Raw genomic sequence first — 17,529 nt, 5'->3', positions numbered from 1 at the left:
TACGTCATAATTATAGAGTTGACTACCGAATTTGACAAGAAGACCTGTAAATATGACATCAATTTGAAATCGAGGAGTATTTTTTATCCCTTGAAATTATTAATGCTACTTACAGATAACACAAACGTGGTGTTAACCTGTAAAGAACGAGAAACTTAATGAAATAAGCATTATTCATAAAGAAGCTAAAATATATGTCATTGACAATTAACACTTGCACATCCATTTATTGAAAACAGTTGCACTCATGGGCCAAGACCACAAATGCATTACAGAATTATCCATTGATAGACTACAGCTCATTTAAGAGCCCACAGGCCAACTCCAGTAATGTTACTACTATTATTGGAATGTACGGGAGATGATGAGCAATTTCCCTGAATTAATGAGTTGTACCAGACTGCTAAATTCCAAAATCGTTGTCACAATTATGCAGAAAGTTTTTACAACTTCTATCATGCCATCGTCCGTCGAAAAATAAAAATCTGTGGGAAGGTGATCCCACTTACAAAACCTTATCTTGTCATCTTCATAATTAGTAGACAAGTGAAGAGAAGGCCTTCAATGTGCTGTACCAGCATTCGACGTCATGCATGAGTTGCTAATCAGTTGGTTCTTGTTAACATGTTGATTTCACATTTGCAGTTATTCAGCATTTGCTGGTTTTGCTAAGTAGACTTGGCATTCAGCCTCTGAACATCAACTAATTGGTATAAATCGCCTCTCCTTTGCTTGATGAAGGGCAAATATACTCTGCACAAACCATTTTACACAAGTATATGGTAAATGGCAAAAAAAAAATACTTCACATCTAACACACATTGGATTGACAAAATGTCGTGGAGCAAACATTGATGTAAGGCCAATGGAAGACATATTAGCCATTCAGCCTAACGCAATAGTTAACAAGGCTTGGATCAGCAATAATGTTAACAGCCTCTAGATAATAAAAACAATGGAGTGGAGTGATGAGCTTTCTGGTTCTCATGCCTTAAGGAATATGTGCATGAGTAATAGTATGAATAAAAAAGACAAAGTAGAGTGATGAACAAACTTGTAGTCGAACATAAGTACAAGAGGTACCTTCTTTGCTCAATCAGTGAGTAGTCGATCTCTGATATGACGATGGTCTCCTCGTGATCGGTTGTTGCAAGGACTTCCCCAAACTGGCATAAAAAATAACATTTATAAACCATTGGTTTTCCTAGGTTTCAATGTTTCATAGATGCCCTTATCGTGTGATAGGCTCAAAGAAGATGCAGATAATACTTACAGGTCCAACTAAGGTAGAGTGTCCCCATGCCACATATCCTGATCCAGTATCACGAGCTGGTGAGCATGTGGCTACATACAACTGTTGAGAAAAATGTAAGAACATAATCTACCCAACTGTAAGTCTCTGCAAGTGCTCAAATGCATAATTTTATCATGAGTCATGACCAGCAGCTACACCTTCAACCTACTATAGACAGATTTCACAAAGACACTTTCATAGAACATGCATAAGGGATGTGCAGACCCTCTATTCTGATGTCTGAAGATGTTTGTGCAGAGTCCTAAAATTCGCCATAAACCATTTAAAAATGAACGTTTTGAAAAGAACCACACCCTTTGCTTTTTCCCCTCTTTTTTCCCCCCCACTTAACAATTTCATTAACACTAATCGTTAGTCCAAATCAAACTCAACTTCATTTTGACAGGGGAAAAAGAGAACCTATGCCCTCATGCAATCGTCCGTATTTATACGGTCTTTTTTTTCCCCTCCTCTATTTGTTCTTCCCCCATAACAACCACCACCTCCCAGGCTCCCACCCGCATCCCCCCACCCCACCACTGCAGCCAACCCCCACAGCCACCCCCGGTACCCTTTCCAATCCCACCCTCACCCCCCCCCCCCCCCGACACCTTCACATCCCCTCTCCCCCTCCTCTTCCCCTTCACAGCCAGCCCACAAAACCCAGTTCCTCCTCCCCCCGCATCCCATCCCACCCACAACGCAGCCCCCCAACCTACTTCTTCCGTATCTCCTTTCCTCCCCTGTTTTCTGAGATTTCGAATTTTTGTACTTCCTCCGTTTTTTATTAAATGTTACACTTTTCAAATCACGGACTCCTAGGTAGTTTTTGGAGAGGAGAAAGATAGAGATAATGAAAAACAAAAGGGTCCCATGTGAACATGTGATAGGAGAGAGATAGAGAGAAGTTATTACCCAAAATAAAAGTATAACATCTAATTTAAAACTTCCTAAAATAGAAAGTGTAACATCTAAAAAAAAACAGAGGAAGTATTTGTTTTTCACTACTCTTCGTGGAATTGAAACAAAATTTCGGTTCCACCATGGTGGAAACAAAACAAAATTGGTGAAAACGAAATTGTTTTTTGTTTCCACCATGGTAGAAACCAAACAAATTTTCAGTTCCACCATGGTAGAACCCAAACAAAATTTCGGTTCCAACTTCCACCATGGTGGAAACAAAAAAAAATTCTGTTTCCTCCATGACAAAAACCGAAAAATTGAATTAGTCATACTGAAAAATCTGAAATTTTAATATTTTTAGGTAAAGAAAAAAAAGTTAAAAAAAAGAAAATACAAAACACATAAAAAAAAACGGACGGTTTTAGTAAATACGAACGATAAATAGTAAACCCCTAATTTTATGCACCCAAGAAACTGAGAACCCCAGGATAGCAGATAATAACAAATTTCACATGTTGTCGGCTTTGATTTGTGCACAGAAAATGTCAGTCATTGATATTGGTTCAATTTTAGTTTTGGACCACCGATATGAAAAATTTGAGAGCAAAGACAAAGTTAGGGTTTTTAATTGGAATAATGATCTCATTCTGGTACAATTTAGTAAAAATCTTTAGAAGGTGTTTGTTTCATGAAAGTAAAAATTAAGAGGTTGTTTATGGCAGATTATCTTTTCATAATGAATATTGTCTAAGTTTAGAATTACTAAACATGCAAGAAGCCACCTTCTATATGATATAGTTGTCTTAACAAAGCATCATCTATGCACATCATCAATTCATCAACATAGTAGAATATCAACAATGTATTGACTTCATTGCGTGATAACTGATGGGGCAGTCTCACCAAATAGCAAGTCAGTGAGTACCTGATTATCTGCTGCTCTGCAGATTGCATATATAGAAAGGGCATTTGTCAGTAAAAGAAATGTTAACTGAGGCAGAGAAAATACAATATACTCCCTCCACACAAAATGTTAAATACAGTTTAACATGTACAAGTTCATTACTGTTTTAGCATATTTTGAGAAAGTTTAACAATAAGGTAGGACGGCCAAATCAGAAAATTTCATCATCGTTTTTGGGAGTGAGTAAAATGTTATAACATGAGGCACCGACGCTTCTCAAGATTTTACTTGGACGACTAATTTCTCTAAAACTATATTGATACTAATGTTATGATATGACTTATATAGCTTATTATAGACCTGGGCCGGGCTTGGGGAAATGGCGGCCCGAGCCCGTGAGTGCCGGGCCGGGTTTGAAATTTCAAAATTTTGTCCACAGGCCGAGCTCGTGCCTCCTGCCGGCCTGACCCGTGTTTTATGTTGTTTTTTGTATTTTTGATAGTTTTAGGCTAAAAAACAAAGAAAATGAGCGTTCGGCCCGCAGGCTCGTGCCGGTGCGGGCCTGAAATAAAATTTCTTGACCGTGACAAGCCTGCGGCCCAAATAGCGGACAACGGGACGGCCCGCGTGCTGGCCCGGCCCATGCCCACATCTAGCTTATTATAATATATTTTTAAAATAAAATGACTGTCGAAGTTCAGTTTCAAAAACATGAATGACATATGTTATGAAATGGAAGGAGTGGGTAGATACGGTAAACTACACTTAAAATAATTGCTATAAGTAGGGATGGCAATTCAATCCGAATCCGACCCTACTCCGCCCCGATCCGAGGCAAAAAATCCGAGCCGACTCCGAGAAAAAAAAAATCCGCATCCGACTCCGATTAAAAAGTCCGACTCCGAGTAGGAGTAGGGTCGGAGTCGGATCTCATAAAAAATCCGACACCTCCGATCCGACTCCGACGGATGTCCGACTCCGACTCCGACATAATCCGACCCAACATCCGACTCCGACTCCGACTTTGAAGCAATTAGTCTTATTTTTAAAAAAAATTAATGTATATATAATGTGTGTATACTCTCGGTTTGATTTTAATTTTAAAGGCAATTCGTCTTAGTTTATATACAAAGGCGTTCCTATTAAAGGAAAAATGCATAGGTAGAACTGCCACATGAGTCATGACATGACAGTACTCTCGAATGTAGTATGTGTGTGTCAGTGGCGGATCCAGCGTGGGTTCAGTGGGTTCAACTGAACCCACGCGGATCCGGAGTAAAAACTGAAAAATAAAGGAAATAAGGAGCGGATATGTAAAAAATATGCGTAATTATTCAACGCATGGTAATCTGCCTTAATGGTAAAGTTAGTGTGATAAATTTCCCAAGGTCGCGGGTTCTACTCCTTAGACTTAGAGGAGTTCTTGATTTTTGTTTTTTTTTTCTTTTGTTTTTTTCTTTTGTTTATTTTTTTCCTTTCTTTTTTCCTTATCTTTTGTTAATAAAGGTCTATAGTTTATGTTTTATTTTTTGGTCTTGTATTTCCAATTTTTAATCCTCCCTTCATTAATTAAGTCTCCTCTATATCTATAAATCTCACCCTCCCACCAAGTATTAATACATCAAAAGGTAATGAACTTAGGTTATTTTTCCTTCTCTTCCCATTCTCCAATTAATCATGCACTAAGTGAAACACGATGTTAATTATTTGATTCACTGCTCATATATTTATATAATATGTAATAAAAAGTGTGCTAGTTGCTAATATTCTTTTTTTTCATTGTTTTATATCTTAGATATATAATTACTTTCAACACTTAATTGATAGTTTAATTTAATGAAAACTATCGTAATAATTGATACTCAACCCGTAGTCCGTTTTATAACTCTGTATTTGTTAATAAGATACTGATAATCTTTTATTAGTACAATATTTTTAATTTTTTGTTACAATGTAATAAAGAATTAAAGCTTTGTTAGATACAGTTGTTGAAAGTTTTCCTTTTCATTGAAAAATATAACTGTGGATGGTAAAATGTAATTTGAAATTTATGTTTACTCCGAACCCACGTGGCTCAATTCCTGGATCCGCCACTGGTGTGTGATGTGATAGTTGACGCTTACCAGGTTGTCAAACTTCTCAAACTTATAATACATATGCTTATGACTTATGAGTTACGATATCATTTAAAGTTATTATATACTTTTATTAGACAAGATCTTACCTATATATACTCAATTCGATGATGGACCAACCTAATAGTCTTACCCTATAAACCTTATGAGTTATGACCTGTGTAAATAGCTAAATCTAATTTAAAACTCTGATATATTATCTAGTATAGTTATGTGTGTACTACAATAATTGTATACTTTTATTAGACAAGACCTAATTTATATATACTCAATTTACCCTAGTTATAAAACCTTTCATTCTTAATAATCCTCAACTTTTAACTAAAGGCTATATGACTCGAAATAATTGTTCATACATAAAACACAAACGTATAACTCATGATATGACAAAAAGATATGTTATTACACCTTTGATTACTAGGAATCGACATTAAGGGAATGCAACACAATAATGACATTTCTATATATCGATCCAATATGATTTATGTTATGCTTAGTAGATGATTTGGGTCAATTTGTTATACCATAATTTGTTATACATCATAATTTCATAAAGACATAAAAGGACAAAAAAAAGAACCCTAACCAAATTTCTTTTTTATAAAGTAACTTTTTTAATATACAAGAAATGATAGAAAAAAATCACTAATTAAATTTCTTTAATTCAAACAAAAAAAAAAAAGAAGTAAAAAAATTCTCATTTGGAAAATAGTGAAGTGAAGTCTACCACCTCCCTCAAACCCTCACTCTCACTCTAAAACCAGCGCCTCCCCCCAACCACCGCTCAAAACGCCGAAAAAATCAACGGCTGGCCGTCTGCTTCACGCAAGCAGGTAACGAATCATCATCTCCACGAAGTCCGGCAAGCAGGTAACGCTTCTTCGCCGCAAAACCGTGTTCATGTTTATTATTTCAGTTTTTTTTTTTTTTTTTTTTAAGTTTTAGTTTTATAGTTGAGTTGGGTTTATTACTTTTTTGTTGTGTTCAAGTTCAAGTTTTATTTTTCAGTTATTTTCGTATAATGTATACAAGTTTTTCTTCTTCTTTTTCTTTTCTTTTTCTCTAGTTTGATGATGGCAAATGATACTGCTACAAAGTTTGTTAAGTAAATATCACTAATTCTGTTTTTCATATATGATAATGTAACAAATATCATTAAGCATTCTTCTAGAGTTGATTTTGTTTTTCGTATATGATAAAGGTTGTTGTGCTGTTTTCTTTTTGTGTTTTTGAGGTGTAATTAAGTTGAAAATTTCATGGGGTATTTCACTATTTTTAGTTTAGGATTGTTTAGGATTTTACAATTTTGGTAGTTTTATAGTTAAGTTGAAAATTTCATGTGGGTGTAGTTTTACAGTTTCTGTTTTTCGTATACAATCAAGTTGAAATGTTGTTTGTTTGTATCATTGTATGTAGGGATGGAAGAAGTTTCATCTAGTCCTATTGAAGGATCTAGTAATCCATCTTCTAAAGAACAAGAGCCAATCCTTAGTCACTACATTTTACATAATACTAATGTAGCATAATTATAATTTCTAGATGTTACCAAGGGTAGTCTTGAATGTGCACCTATCTATGATGATGAAGATGTAGAAGCTATGGAAGAATGAAAAAGGTGAATTTTATATGTTTATGTTTTGTGTATTTAGTTAATTTTAATTATAGTGACACTTACAAGTTACAATGACTTTATTGTATAGGTTTGTGTTGGCCATGGTTGATTAAAGTTGAGGATTGAAGACTTGGATGAAGATGTTTACTTTCCATGGAAAGTAGAAGAAAAATTAATGTAATTAATTGATTAGTTTTCATGGGATGAAGATTGTTATTGTTGTATGGACCATAGGTTGATTTGGAAGAAATTGAGAACTTTATGTTTAATGGACCTTTCTTTTTAATCATGTATTTGTCTATTTGATTTTATATGCTTAGTTAAACTTAAATTATTGTCATATGAAGATATGATTGTTACTTGTTAGTAATGATTACATTTTTTGTATTATACAATTTTTTTTATTTTTTAATATAAAACCGTGCAAAAAGAAAGTCGGATGTTCGGATTATCGGAGTCGGATGTCGGATTCGGGTCGGAGTCGGGGCGGAGTCGGATGTTCGGATTTTAAGTCGGGTCGGAGTCGGATTATCGGAGTCGGATGTCGGAGTCGGACTCAGATTTAAAATCCGACTTCCTGTAGGTTCGGAGTCGGATTATGCATAATCCGGTCCAAGTCCGACCCGTTGCCATTCCTAGCTATAAGGGGACAGAATACATGAGATATCACTCTTGTTTCATAAGTATATCGCACGTGTGGTTGACCTACAACAATACTTTGTTCGAATTATGTCCCACAATGAAGGTATCGATACTATCTAATTTTTAATTTTCTAATCATATATATTTATATATACTTTAAATGCCAAGTGTCCTTATATTTTTCTTTTTTGAAAGTACATATACAACATAGAAAAATAAACATAATATGTGATATAACAATAAGTGGTTGGTAATATGGAACAATATGTGATCTTACTAACCATATAGAAACGGTCCATAATTTTATATTTAATCGTCTAAGTAGGAATCTTGATCTATTATGAAAAGCAGTCGAATTGTTCATCGTCCATGATCTCTCCATAATATTTGATTTTCATCAATAGTTTTAATATTTAGTTACTTCTTACAATCATTTTATTTGTAAATATTTTCAACAAATAAATACTAAATAATTTATACAAAATTAAAACCCGTGTATGACAGAGTCACAAGTCTAATATATTAGTATATATGTAAAGCCGAATAGATTCACCAATAGATCAACAATTGTTGCCTCTTTCTAATGCTTAGTGTCCCCAATTTATTTTTAGGAAACTGCATGTAGCATACATGGAATATATTTGATCCCACTAACCATATATAATATTTGTATAATTTATATATAATCATGGTATATTAGAATCTTTATGAGAAGTAGTTGAAATTACTTTCAAACTCTTTCCATAACATTAATTCTGGATAAAAGTTTATTGTAAAGTTTTGCAATTCTTTTAACAAATAAGTATGATAAGTATGATAACTATTTAACAAATATCAACCCGTATATGACACAGGTCCTGAAGTCTAGTTATAAATTATACTCTGATATTTATTGCCCCCTCCATTTAAAAGAATTGCCAAACATCGCGAAAGAAATAGAACGGCAGGAGCATTATTTACTATTATGTTGTTCAACGATAGTCATGATAGGTTGAACCTTAACATCTGAATTTGCACTGATACTACAGAAACTTGGAGGTAACTTTCTAGGGACATGCACAGTTTGAAAAGTTCTAGAAGGAGGGAGTATAAATTAACTAAAATCACAAAGGGTCCGCAAGAAGTCTCTCCTCATCAGATAACTACCGCTGCTAACCTACAGACTCGGCACTCAGCAGGATAGCATCCCTAGTCTCAAATGCCAAACAACAAAATGGAGGTTTACGTGCTGTAGTACGTGTGTACATGGATCAATATATTCTATAAATAAGAAGTAGCATTCTCTAAATAAGTCAAAATAGGAACACACCATAACGCCTTTAATGCCTATTACTGTATTGATAAACATGATACCCTCTTTCTTATAATATGTATGATAAGTTAATATCCAACACCCAGTCCGTGTCCACCACTGTTCAGGTATGAATACTTGGGAAGATTAAGAAATTTGATTCCACTGAAAGCATTAAACCTCTTACCTTGCTCTTTGTAGTAGCTCCCAGTGTAATGGACCAGTAGTCATATTAAATGCGCCAGGATAGCAGAGTAAGTGAGCACCTAGTAGCACAACAAAACTCTATTATTGCAATTAAAGCCCAGAAAACACTCCTAGTATTAGTTTAGACTCCTAAGAAAAGGGAGATTATTAAATATGCCTCATTAAATTATTAACCAAGTTACACTCTGAACATGGATCCAAGAACAAATACAAGCTTCAAATGCCTAACAAACAATTCTTTATAATTAGAAAAAAAAATAAGTACCAAAGTATAAAAAAAGTTCATGCTCAACACACGAAGAATATCAGCTAAAGTAAACCAGCAACCACAGAATGACACAAGTCTAACTGATGAAAAAGACTTGTCTTATCAGAGGAAAAGAACACATCAGTGGAGGACGAGCCCCCAAGTCATCCTCTAAAGAGGATCAATGGGAGAAAATTAATACAGAGCGCAAAATCACACTTTACCAATTAAGGTCTCGTTTGGTTCATGTTTAAAAAAGAAATGGAATGGATTTAGATGAGGTAGAGGAATAGATCAATTTTAACCCAATCCATTTCCTTATGACGCCTGTTTGGTTTATCATTTTTCTTAGTGAGGCCCACAAACGCAAATTCTTTTCTCAACCTTAGAGGAGATGCTTTTGTTGCACTGACACTTTTTTCTCTGCTGGTTTTCTTCAACATGACAATACTTCCCTCCGTTCTCTCTCTTCTTTACATGTTAATATCTCTATCTCCCCCAATTTGAGGACAACATCCAAATGAAAGATGACAATTATCATGTCTGCAACTATTCAATCATGGATGGACGAATTTAGCTTCACTATATGGACAGAATTGGCTATGCTGACATCAAATTCACCCAAATGGAAGAGGTTTTGTTCAATTTTACTTATAAGTCTTGTGGTGGAAATGTAGAGTCCATTCAAGAATGTGGTGACAATGACGAGTGTAGTGGGATGATTTGCATTAGGGTGGTTTGAATTCCTCTCTGTAAACAGCATCTATAGTAAGATAGAGGAAGGTAATGGAGTGCAGCTGTGCAGATAAAAAATTGTGAGCCATACATTTGGAAACGGAAAGGGATGATTGATTTCGTTTCTAAAGACTTTCAGACGCAGAACCAAACGGGATCTAAAGAGTATCCCAGATAAACCTGAAAACAGTAAACTGATACAAGATGTACAAAGCCATTTTAGAGCTTCCTAAGCCTAACATGTGGTTATATTATGAAAACTTATGCCACTTGTCTCCAACTATAAGACCTAAAGGACAGCCAATCATACTGATACCCACAAGCACTTCAAATAATATTGAAGATGAGCACACTCAGTGGAACCCCAGAAACCAAACAACTTTCTAACTCCACAGTCACAACGCAGAAAAAGATAACTTACATACTCAACAACTCAAGAGTTAAAACGAATTCAGGAAACTACACTTCTTTGAACACCAAATCTAGAGTTCACCGCGGATATTGAGCCTCTCCAAACAATTACTCCAAATATTAACCTTGAACTTAGATTTCTATGCGTATATAGAAACAGAGAAAGGAGATCAATGTGGTCACTTGTGCAAGTTAACATCACGCTTATTGTCAACCTAATCAATTCTAGAACCCTAGTTTAAGATATGGATGCTGACAGAAGAAACTCAATATAGGAACAGTCAGGGACATTTCTAGCTTAGTTTGCAATTTGATACGCAGAGGAAGCAGATGTAGACAAAAGTCACAGAAACCAGCAGGTTGCATTGACACTTGACAGATATCAGTATCACAGCCAGTGGAAGTTTGGAAAAGGTCAGTGCATATTTTGTTTAATATACAAACTACAGCAAGCTAGTGAACGTGATAGTGACCATTCGCTGTTCAAGTTACACCCCTCCTGGAATGAGATTTGAAATAAGTAGCCAAATGGCTCACACTTGGAGGAAAGAGGCACACCTCCATTGCCATGTAACAAGTACTCCAAATGAGTCAAATTTTTACTTAAAGAGCAGTGAACAGACAGGGACAGATTATAAGATTTCCATACCCCTTTACTTTAGACTTGCAAGCTTGGTATGGTTACTCGAATATTTAAACCGTACAGGACAAGGATTGGCTTTTACAGAAAATTCTTGAATCAATTCCTGCAAATGACTTATTTCCTCACTCGTCAACTCTGTAGCGTACGTTAAGGCAGGTCAGAAGTACCTTGGGTCGGGGCATAATAAAGGCTCAGATCAGAAGCATTCTTTTGTTTTGAAATTTGATGGAGCTTTATGGCCAGGCTCAAGGACAAATTAAAGCTTTAATCACGCTTCAGCGTAAGTACACCTGTAAATAGGAAGCCCAAAACGAGTCAAAAATGTCTAGGACTTTAAGTAAAGGGACAGCACAATCAAAATGGAGGTTGCTTCCTTCAAGCATGTGCTCCTTTATTGTGAAATATTTGGGGAAAAGTGAGAGAAGATAATTTGCAGTTGACTCTCTTCCTACTCCAAGTCAGGACATGATTTCATCTCCTCAGTAGCATAATTATACTATTGGCCTGCTAGGCATGTATTTATGTTGCACTTAGATGTTGCATTGGTTTCAACTGGGCGTCTCTCAAGTCTCAAGTATCAAACTGGGAGGCTAGGATTAATGCAACTAATTTCTATAGGTATTTTGCTCACTGTATGTAAGCAGTAGCCTTGTAATAATGTGTTGCTGCACATATATAAACTTCTACATGATTCTGGTGCTGTGTATTGTGCAAGGTCTCTTCTATAGAGCTGTGTTTGTGTCAAAGTTAAGTTCATCTTCTTCCTCTTCGTATGCTCCGTGATTGGACGGCAAAAATTACAAGTTAAAGCATTAGCTATGTGACTCTTGGCATTCTAGTTCATGTTGCATTCTATATATCAAGATCTATCTAAGCTTTGTAGGTAATTGTAAGAGGTGAAGTAAATTGTTCTACTTCCTCCATTTTTTTTTCACTTGCAACACTTTCCTAAAAGGGAAATAATTAATTACTTGGAACACTTTCTACTTTTATTTTTCCTTTCTCTCTATCTCTCTCCAATCATATGGGGCCCTCTCTTTTTTTCCTCTCTACGTCTCTCCTACCCAAATTTTGCATTGGAGTTGATGAAAAAAAAAAGTGTTGCAAGTAAAAAAAACGGAGGAAGTAGTATTTTTAGTGAGATCTTAAAGTGGCATTAAGTTGTATTGGATTTAGTATGGTGCAAATTCCTGGTATACAACAATTACTCCACACTATCAACTACTCTCTTTGTCCTAAACGGATCCACCATTGCCATTTTTGGAGTCAAAGTTAAAAACTTTGACCGTGTATTCTTCCCAATAAACAAAGAAAAATAGTCATGCAAGATCTTGTTAGGTTCATCTCAATGTGTATTTTCACAATATCTACTTTACATAATTATTACTACTGCATAATTGGAGATATAATAGTTCGAATATGCGTTTAGGAGAAGATTTCCTTTAGTTAGCAGGTTTCTGCAGCACTAAGGAGTAAAAACTAAATTGACGTTGTGACTATTACTAACATAAAAGAGTCTATGAGACAGAATGAATGAAATATTCTGGAAATTTGTGACAGTGTCTCCTCAAAAGCTAAAGCTGGATGAAAACATTTGCTATATTTTGCCCGCAATGATCTTGTCAAGATTGACATATGATAAGAAAACAAACCTCTTGCTGCATATATTGCCGCTAATTCTTGGAAGCGAATATCATAACATATACCAATTCCAATGCGCCCAACATCTATACAGAACAAATCTTATCAGCCTTAGATATACCATAGAGGCCTAGAGTGAAACAATAACCAAGAATTGCAGAGTATATGCTACTGAAACAACATTTAAGAGAACATTGTATATCAGATACATCTGCAAGTTTAAGATAAGAAACAAAGTCTTGCCATATATCATAAGCTTTTAAATTTTTTGGGTAGAATTCCTTGATCCTACAAATGATCCATAGCAAGCACTAGAATGCCTGCGGTAATGTATACAAAATGTCTTCAATAGTAAGGCAATGTTCTCCTCAACTTATTTTTGCTGAACTTACTTTATTTTTGTTGAACTTAACATATTAAGCTTAATTTATTCTTTATTTACTGAACTTATTTTTTGGTGAACTAAACTTATTTTTGCTGAAGTGAACTTATTTTTGCTGAAGAACCTAACTTATTATTTGCTTAACTTGAAAGTACTTTTCCTGACATCAAATTATTTTTACTGAACTTTTGTTGAAATTATTATTGTTCAAGCTAACTTATTTTTATAAGTTATAGAGAACGAAGCCTAAGTATTTATTTTCCCTTTAAAAAATCCAGATTCATCACTAGAGAAGTGATTGTCAAGAAATGTTGGTCACACTTTAATATGTCAAGCATGAGTGTTTTCAGACCCATCTGTGATTCCAGCAGCAAAAGTTTTATATTTGCACAGCATGCTACCATATACCTATATGTACATATAAGCGAACAGACGAAAAACCAAAGATCATCTGAAATTCTAAAGTCGCCATAGTCTAGCAGAAAAATCCTGATTCTTAAAGCAGAAAACACTATACAAACTGGAGCACAGCTGTTAACTCACTTGCATCATTCCAGATGCGAAACAAATAAAAATAGATTATAAAAGGCTGACCCAGTCAAGGAATCCAAACTAGACCTCAATGATGATCTAAAAAAATTAAAATGATGATTCAAGTAAGTCGTCCCAAAAACATATAACTCGGGTTGGGGTGGGGGTGGGGGGGAGAAGCACAAGAAGTCAAGAACATAAATTTTTGAATACTTTCTCTTGGTTGTAAACTAAAATACGCTCCACTATAAAGAAAACTTCATAATCATATTTTTGTATCTAATTTTGGCCAAGCTCAAATTAATCAATCAACTAGAGTCTAGAGCACGATAAATAAATTGCCTAGTCATCAAGAAGAAATAAGACAGCAAACCTGTGTCAACGATGGTAGGATTCTCTCCTGCTGTAAGTGTATTTGACTCTTTAAAAGTCATCTGCCCTGGAATGTCAATGTCAAAAAGATGTATCTGTAAAAAGTGATCAATATGATGTTAGGGAACATCATAATACAAATTATTGCTATCATGGAGCAAAGGGAGTCTCCACACCTACAGTAGATTAGACACATGCCTTCCTGTGTTTAGCTTTTAACTTTCCATCAGTCCCAAAGACGCAACAAGTATTATAAAGCCGATCACCACATCTCTCTGGAATTGAACCACCAACTATTGTAATTTTAAGGTTCTGAGAAACTTCAGAAAGCATTGCTGTTGAGGGAGATGCATCGCCGCCTAATTCAATATCTTCAGCATAAATTGGAAAGCTGACATTCGAATAGGGACTGTTCCATATTTCCTAAGACATAAACATGGAAAATCCAAAATTAGCTCGACTGAAAGTTAAATATATTGGCGTAGATTTTAAGAAACTAATCAATGCATCAGAAACATTTCTCCGAAAACTAGATCCACAAGCATAATCAATATATTAAGGTATGCAAGTACAGCACAGGCATATCAGAAACCTCACTCGACTAAATTGACAATGCTGCTACATAAAGTATCCTTTTATTGTTCTAAATACTTTCAACCAACTGATGTACTTGGATTTGACACTATATGACCAAAGGCAGATATGTGCTCAAACAAAGACAACATAAAAACAACTCCAGCAAATGACAAACCCATGAAAGGTCATCCAGAAAAGTAAGACATGATATATGTTAGTCAATTCCTTCATTTTACATCGAGTATACGTGTCGGATCCTCAATACTTTGACAAGCGTATGGACACCAAACAGTCCATTTGGGACCAAACTAACGTTTAGACATGAAACCATGTCTGACATAAATACGAGAATTCGAGCAACATAGAACACAAAGCTTAAGCAAATGTAAAAAAGTTTGCAACAATATCTTATTGCGGAAAAGTCAAGTTTCCTATGCAAAAAACCACTGACTTCTTGTGAACCTATGTAAAGATCATCTTGCACCACCCAAAAACCAACTCAAGTGAGTATGCTTACAGGAAGAAGAACAAGCTGTGCACCCTTGTTCGCAGCCTCCTCAATTGCTTCACGAGCATGAAAAATGTTTCTCGATTTGTCGGCTGTAACTAACAGCTGGCAAAGAGCAATCTTGAACTGGAGAAATGGAAATAGAAAGTTAACAACACACCATGTAGCGCCAAACCGCCAACAAATCAGATAAAAAAAAAGATAAAAATGCACTGGATGTAGGTATTGACCATCAGCACTAGTGGAAAGGGATCAAGATTTTAGCTAAATAAAGAGAAACAGTGCTTGTTTTCTTAGTGTAAAGTAGCACAGTTGTATAACGAATAAATGTCAATTATCTACAAGTTCTCTGCCGTTGTAGAGCAGAGCTGTGTAAATTGAAGTAGCTGCAGTTATATACAGTACAAAGGTCAATTATCTAAAAGTTTTTTCTGTCGTTGTAGGAGTAAAGCTGTGTATACTGAAGTAGCTGCAGCTATATACAGAATAAAGGTCAAATATCTACAAGTTCTCTGTTGTTGTAGGAGTAAAAGCTGCGTATATTGAAACACCCTTCCCCCTCCCCCGTGCTCCCTACTTGGAGACTCTCTAGAAGCACTGAGTAATATGTCGATAGAGAGAATGTAGAATATAATAATAGATGACACATTGCCTATTTTTCCTTTTATCATTAATTCTGATGCTAATCTTTCTAGCTTTATTATAGCACTGTTTATTGCAGACTGAAGAGAGAGTTTCAATTGCCAACCATAATTAATAGTACGCATGAGATTACAAAGAAATTAACTTTCTTACAGCTAATATTATTCTGCATGGTCAATTGGTCAATATAGAAACGGTAGCAGGAGAATGAGCCTCAAGTATTTACTATCTCTTCAAATGCATCAACAAGAGAAAAAATATAGATTCTACGGCACACTCATGGGCACCTTAGACAATTAGACAGCATCAAACATGTATTATTTACGGTGGCGTACGAAATTTTGGCTTTTGAACCGCCTTCCAACAAATAAGTTCCTTTGATTCATACCCCTTCCCTTGATTAATTCCCCACTAAAACTTTTGCCTAGGATAGCGTATCGACCAAATTGTTGCATTTAAAACGAAACCGAGGAAGTAATATCTTGGAATCAATTTCACAAAGTTGGATAGTTCATACTTCTTTGCTTTCTCATGGCTAATTTGACAAAAACAAGTACTTATCGACTCCGTTCATCCAAGATAGACGAAAACAGACCATAGTCCAGCACTCCAGCCTTATTTCCAATGTCTAAACTCTCTAGTTAGATAGTTGACCGATTTTCAAGTCGCAATGGAAATATAGAGGACTAAAGGATTGTACTAAAAATCGAATTACAAATTAATCTGAACACATACAGCCAATTCCAAACCTAACTAGGGCAAGTTACTAATTCAACAATGCATTATGCATGAAACCACCACAAATGTAAGAAACTACTCTAGAAAAACTCAAATTATTAATTCCATCCAATATTGAGCTCCATTACGAAAATCCCAGGAAACAAGACGAAAAATGCAAATTTACATTTCATCCAATAAAATAGAAGCAACACAGAATTGGTGAAAAATACATGCATTATACTTATAGGAGAGAGAAAAAGACAGACCTTAGTAACAGGAGGAGGGGGTAACGGAAGTGGCGGAGGAACCCTAGCTTGATGAGAAGTGGACATGGCAGAAATTTTGGTGAAAAGAAGTGATTTACGGGAAATTGAGGGGTTTCGTTTACGAAATGAAACATCAAAAGTTTCAGAAGAGGAATAGGATAAATTGATAATGGTGTTTTGGGGTTTCAAATTTTGCATTGAGATTGAAGTTGATAATTGGATTTGGGATATGGCATTCATCTTCTTCAACCTTGTTAAAGAACGAGTGTGACTAAGTTGGGTTTTGAACTTTTGATGTTTTAGTGCAGAGTCCAGACTCCCGACTCCAGACTCCAGGAGTCTAGACAACGAGTCAACGACGCTGTGTCTGTTTGGTGGTGATCCGTGGAATATTTTTGGGTACAAATAAAAAGATCAAGGCACATTTTTCTTAAAGGAGACACCTCATAAGCGCAAATTAGATCCTACACCAAGGTGTAGGATGACTGGATGAGCATCCTACACCTTATCCAAAATTACGTCGTTTTGATGGTTTTAGGGGAGTCAAAATTTGGCAGGCTTTTGGCAGTATTTATGACAGTTGGCTAGCTCTTTCTCTCTCATCACTCACTCATTCCCTCCTTTTTTCTCTCATTTATTTTTCAAGAACCATTTTAATTCTCTCTCTCATTTATTTTGTTCTTTACTTATTTCTCCCTTATTTTTTTCATTTCTATTATAAATTTCCAAATGTTGATATTTGATTTTATTTCTGTTTTGCATTTTTAAAACTTTTTTTAATATACAAATGCATATGGTTTGATGTACAATAATATACGAGTGTACATTTGGGATTTTCAGTGATCAAAGTAATGACCATCAGTGTAC

General features: G+C 35.4%; 1 protein-coding gene and 1 long non-coding RNA gene across 4 annotated transcripts; one reads left to right on the top strand and one right to left on the bottom strand.

The window, feature by feature from the left end:
- Positions 1 to 200: 200 nt before the first annotated feature.
- LOC104883608 (omega-amidase, chloroplastic) lies at positions 201 to 17,054 on the bottom strand. Of its 3 annotated transcripts, XM_010668153.3 has the most exons (10): positions 16,663 to 17,054; positions 15,044 to 15,160; positions 14,149 to 14,373; positions 13,952 to 14,045; positions 12,677 to 12,751; positions 8,969 to 9,047; positions 3,123 to 3,138; positions 1,274 to 1,354; positions 1,084 to 1,166; positions 201 to 753 (listed from the first exon to the last, which is right to left on the bottom strand). In XM_010668153.3, exons 1-10 carry the CDS (start codon positions 16,900 to 16,902, stop codon positions 669 to 671), a joined length of 1,095 nt encoding a protein of 364 aa, XP_010666455.1. In that variant the 5' UTR covers positions 16,903 to 17,054; the 3' UTR covers positions 201 to 668. The 3 variants fall into 3 exon arrangements, 2 of the variants coding, with proteins under 2 accessions (XP_010666455.1, XP_019102961.1); XM_019247416.2 differs by lacking the exon at positions 201 to 753 and having other exon boundaries at positions 1,079 to 1,166; positions 3,101 to 3,138; XR_007268684.2 differs by lacking the exon at positions 201 to 753 and having other exon boundaries at positions 1,116 to 1,166; positions 2,980 to 3,138.
- On the top strand, positions 6,583 to 7,253 carry LOC104883607 (uncharacterized). The gene is made up of 2 exons (XR_788589.4): positions 6,583 to 6,851; positions 6,937 to 7,253. It is a non-coding gene; the product is annotated as an uncharacterized LOC104883607 (long non-coding RNA).
- Positions 17,055 to 17,529: the final 475 nt, after the last annotated feature.

The sequence above is a fragment of the Beta vulgaris genome, chromosome 8 (genome assembly GCF_026745355.1).
Source record: "Beta vulgaris subsp. vulgaris cultivar EL10 chromosome 8, EL10.2, whole genome shotgun sequence".
Taxonomy (NCBI): domain Eukaryota; kingdom Viridiplantae; phylum Streptophyta; class Magnoliopsida; order Caryophyllales; family Amaranthaceae; genus Beta; species Beta vulgaris.
Note: the sequence above shows the minus strand (reverse complement) of the source record. Positions and strands in the feature narration are given on the sequence as shown.

What these genes read in the sequence shown, in the direction of transcription:
- LOC104883608 (XM_010668153.3), bottom strand. Translation starts at nt 16,902, where the DNA reads ATGAATGCCATATCCCAAATCCAATTATCAACTTCAATCTCAATGCAA. An exon ending in ACTCTACCTTAGTTGGACCT is followed by an intron (nt 1,167 to 1,273) that starts GTAAGTATTATC and finishes TTTTTATGCCAG; the next exon opens with TTTGGGGAAGTCCTTGCAAC. An exon ending in TCACTGATTGAGCAAAGAAG is followed by an intron (nt 754 to 1,083) that starts GTACCTCTTGTA and finishes TGGTTTGTGCAG; the next exon opens with AGTATATTTGCCCTTCATCA.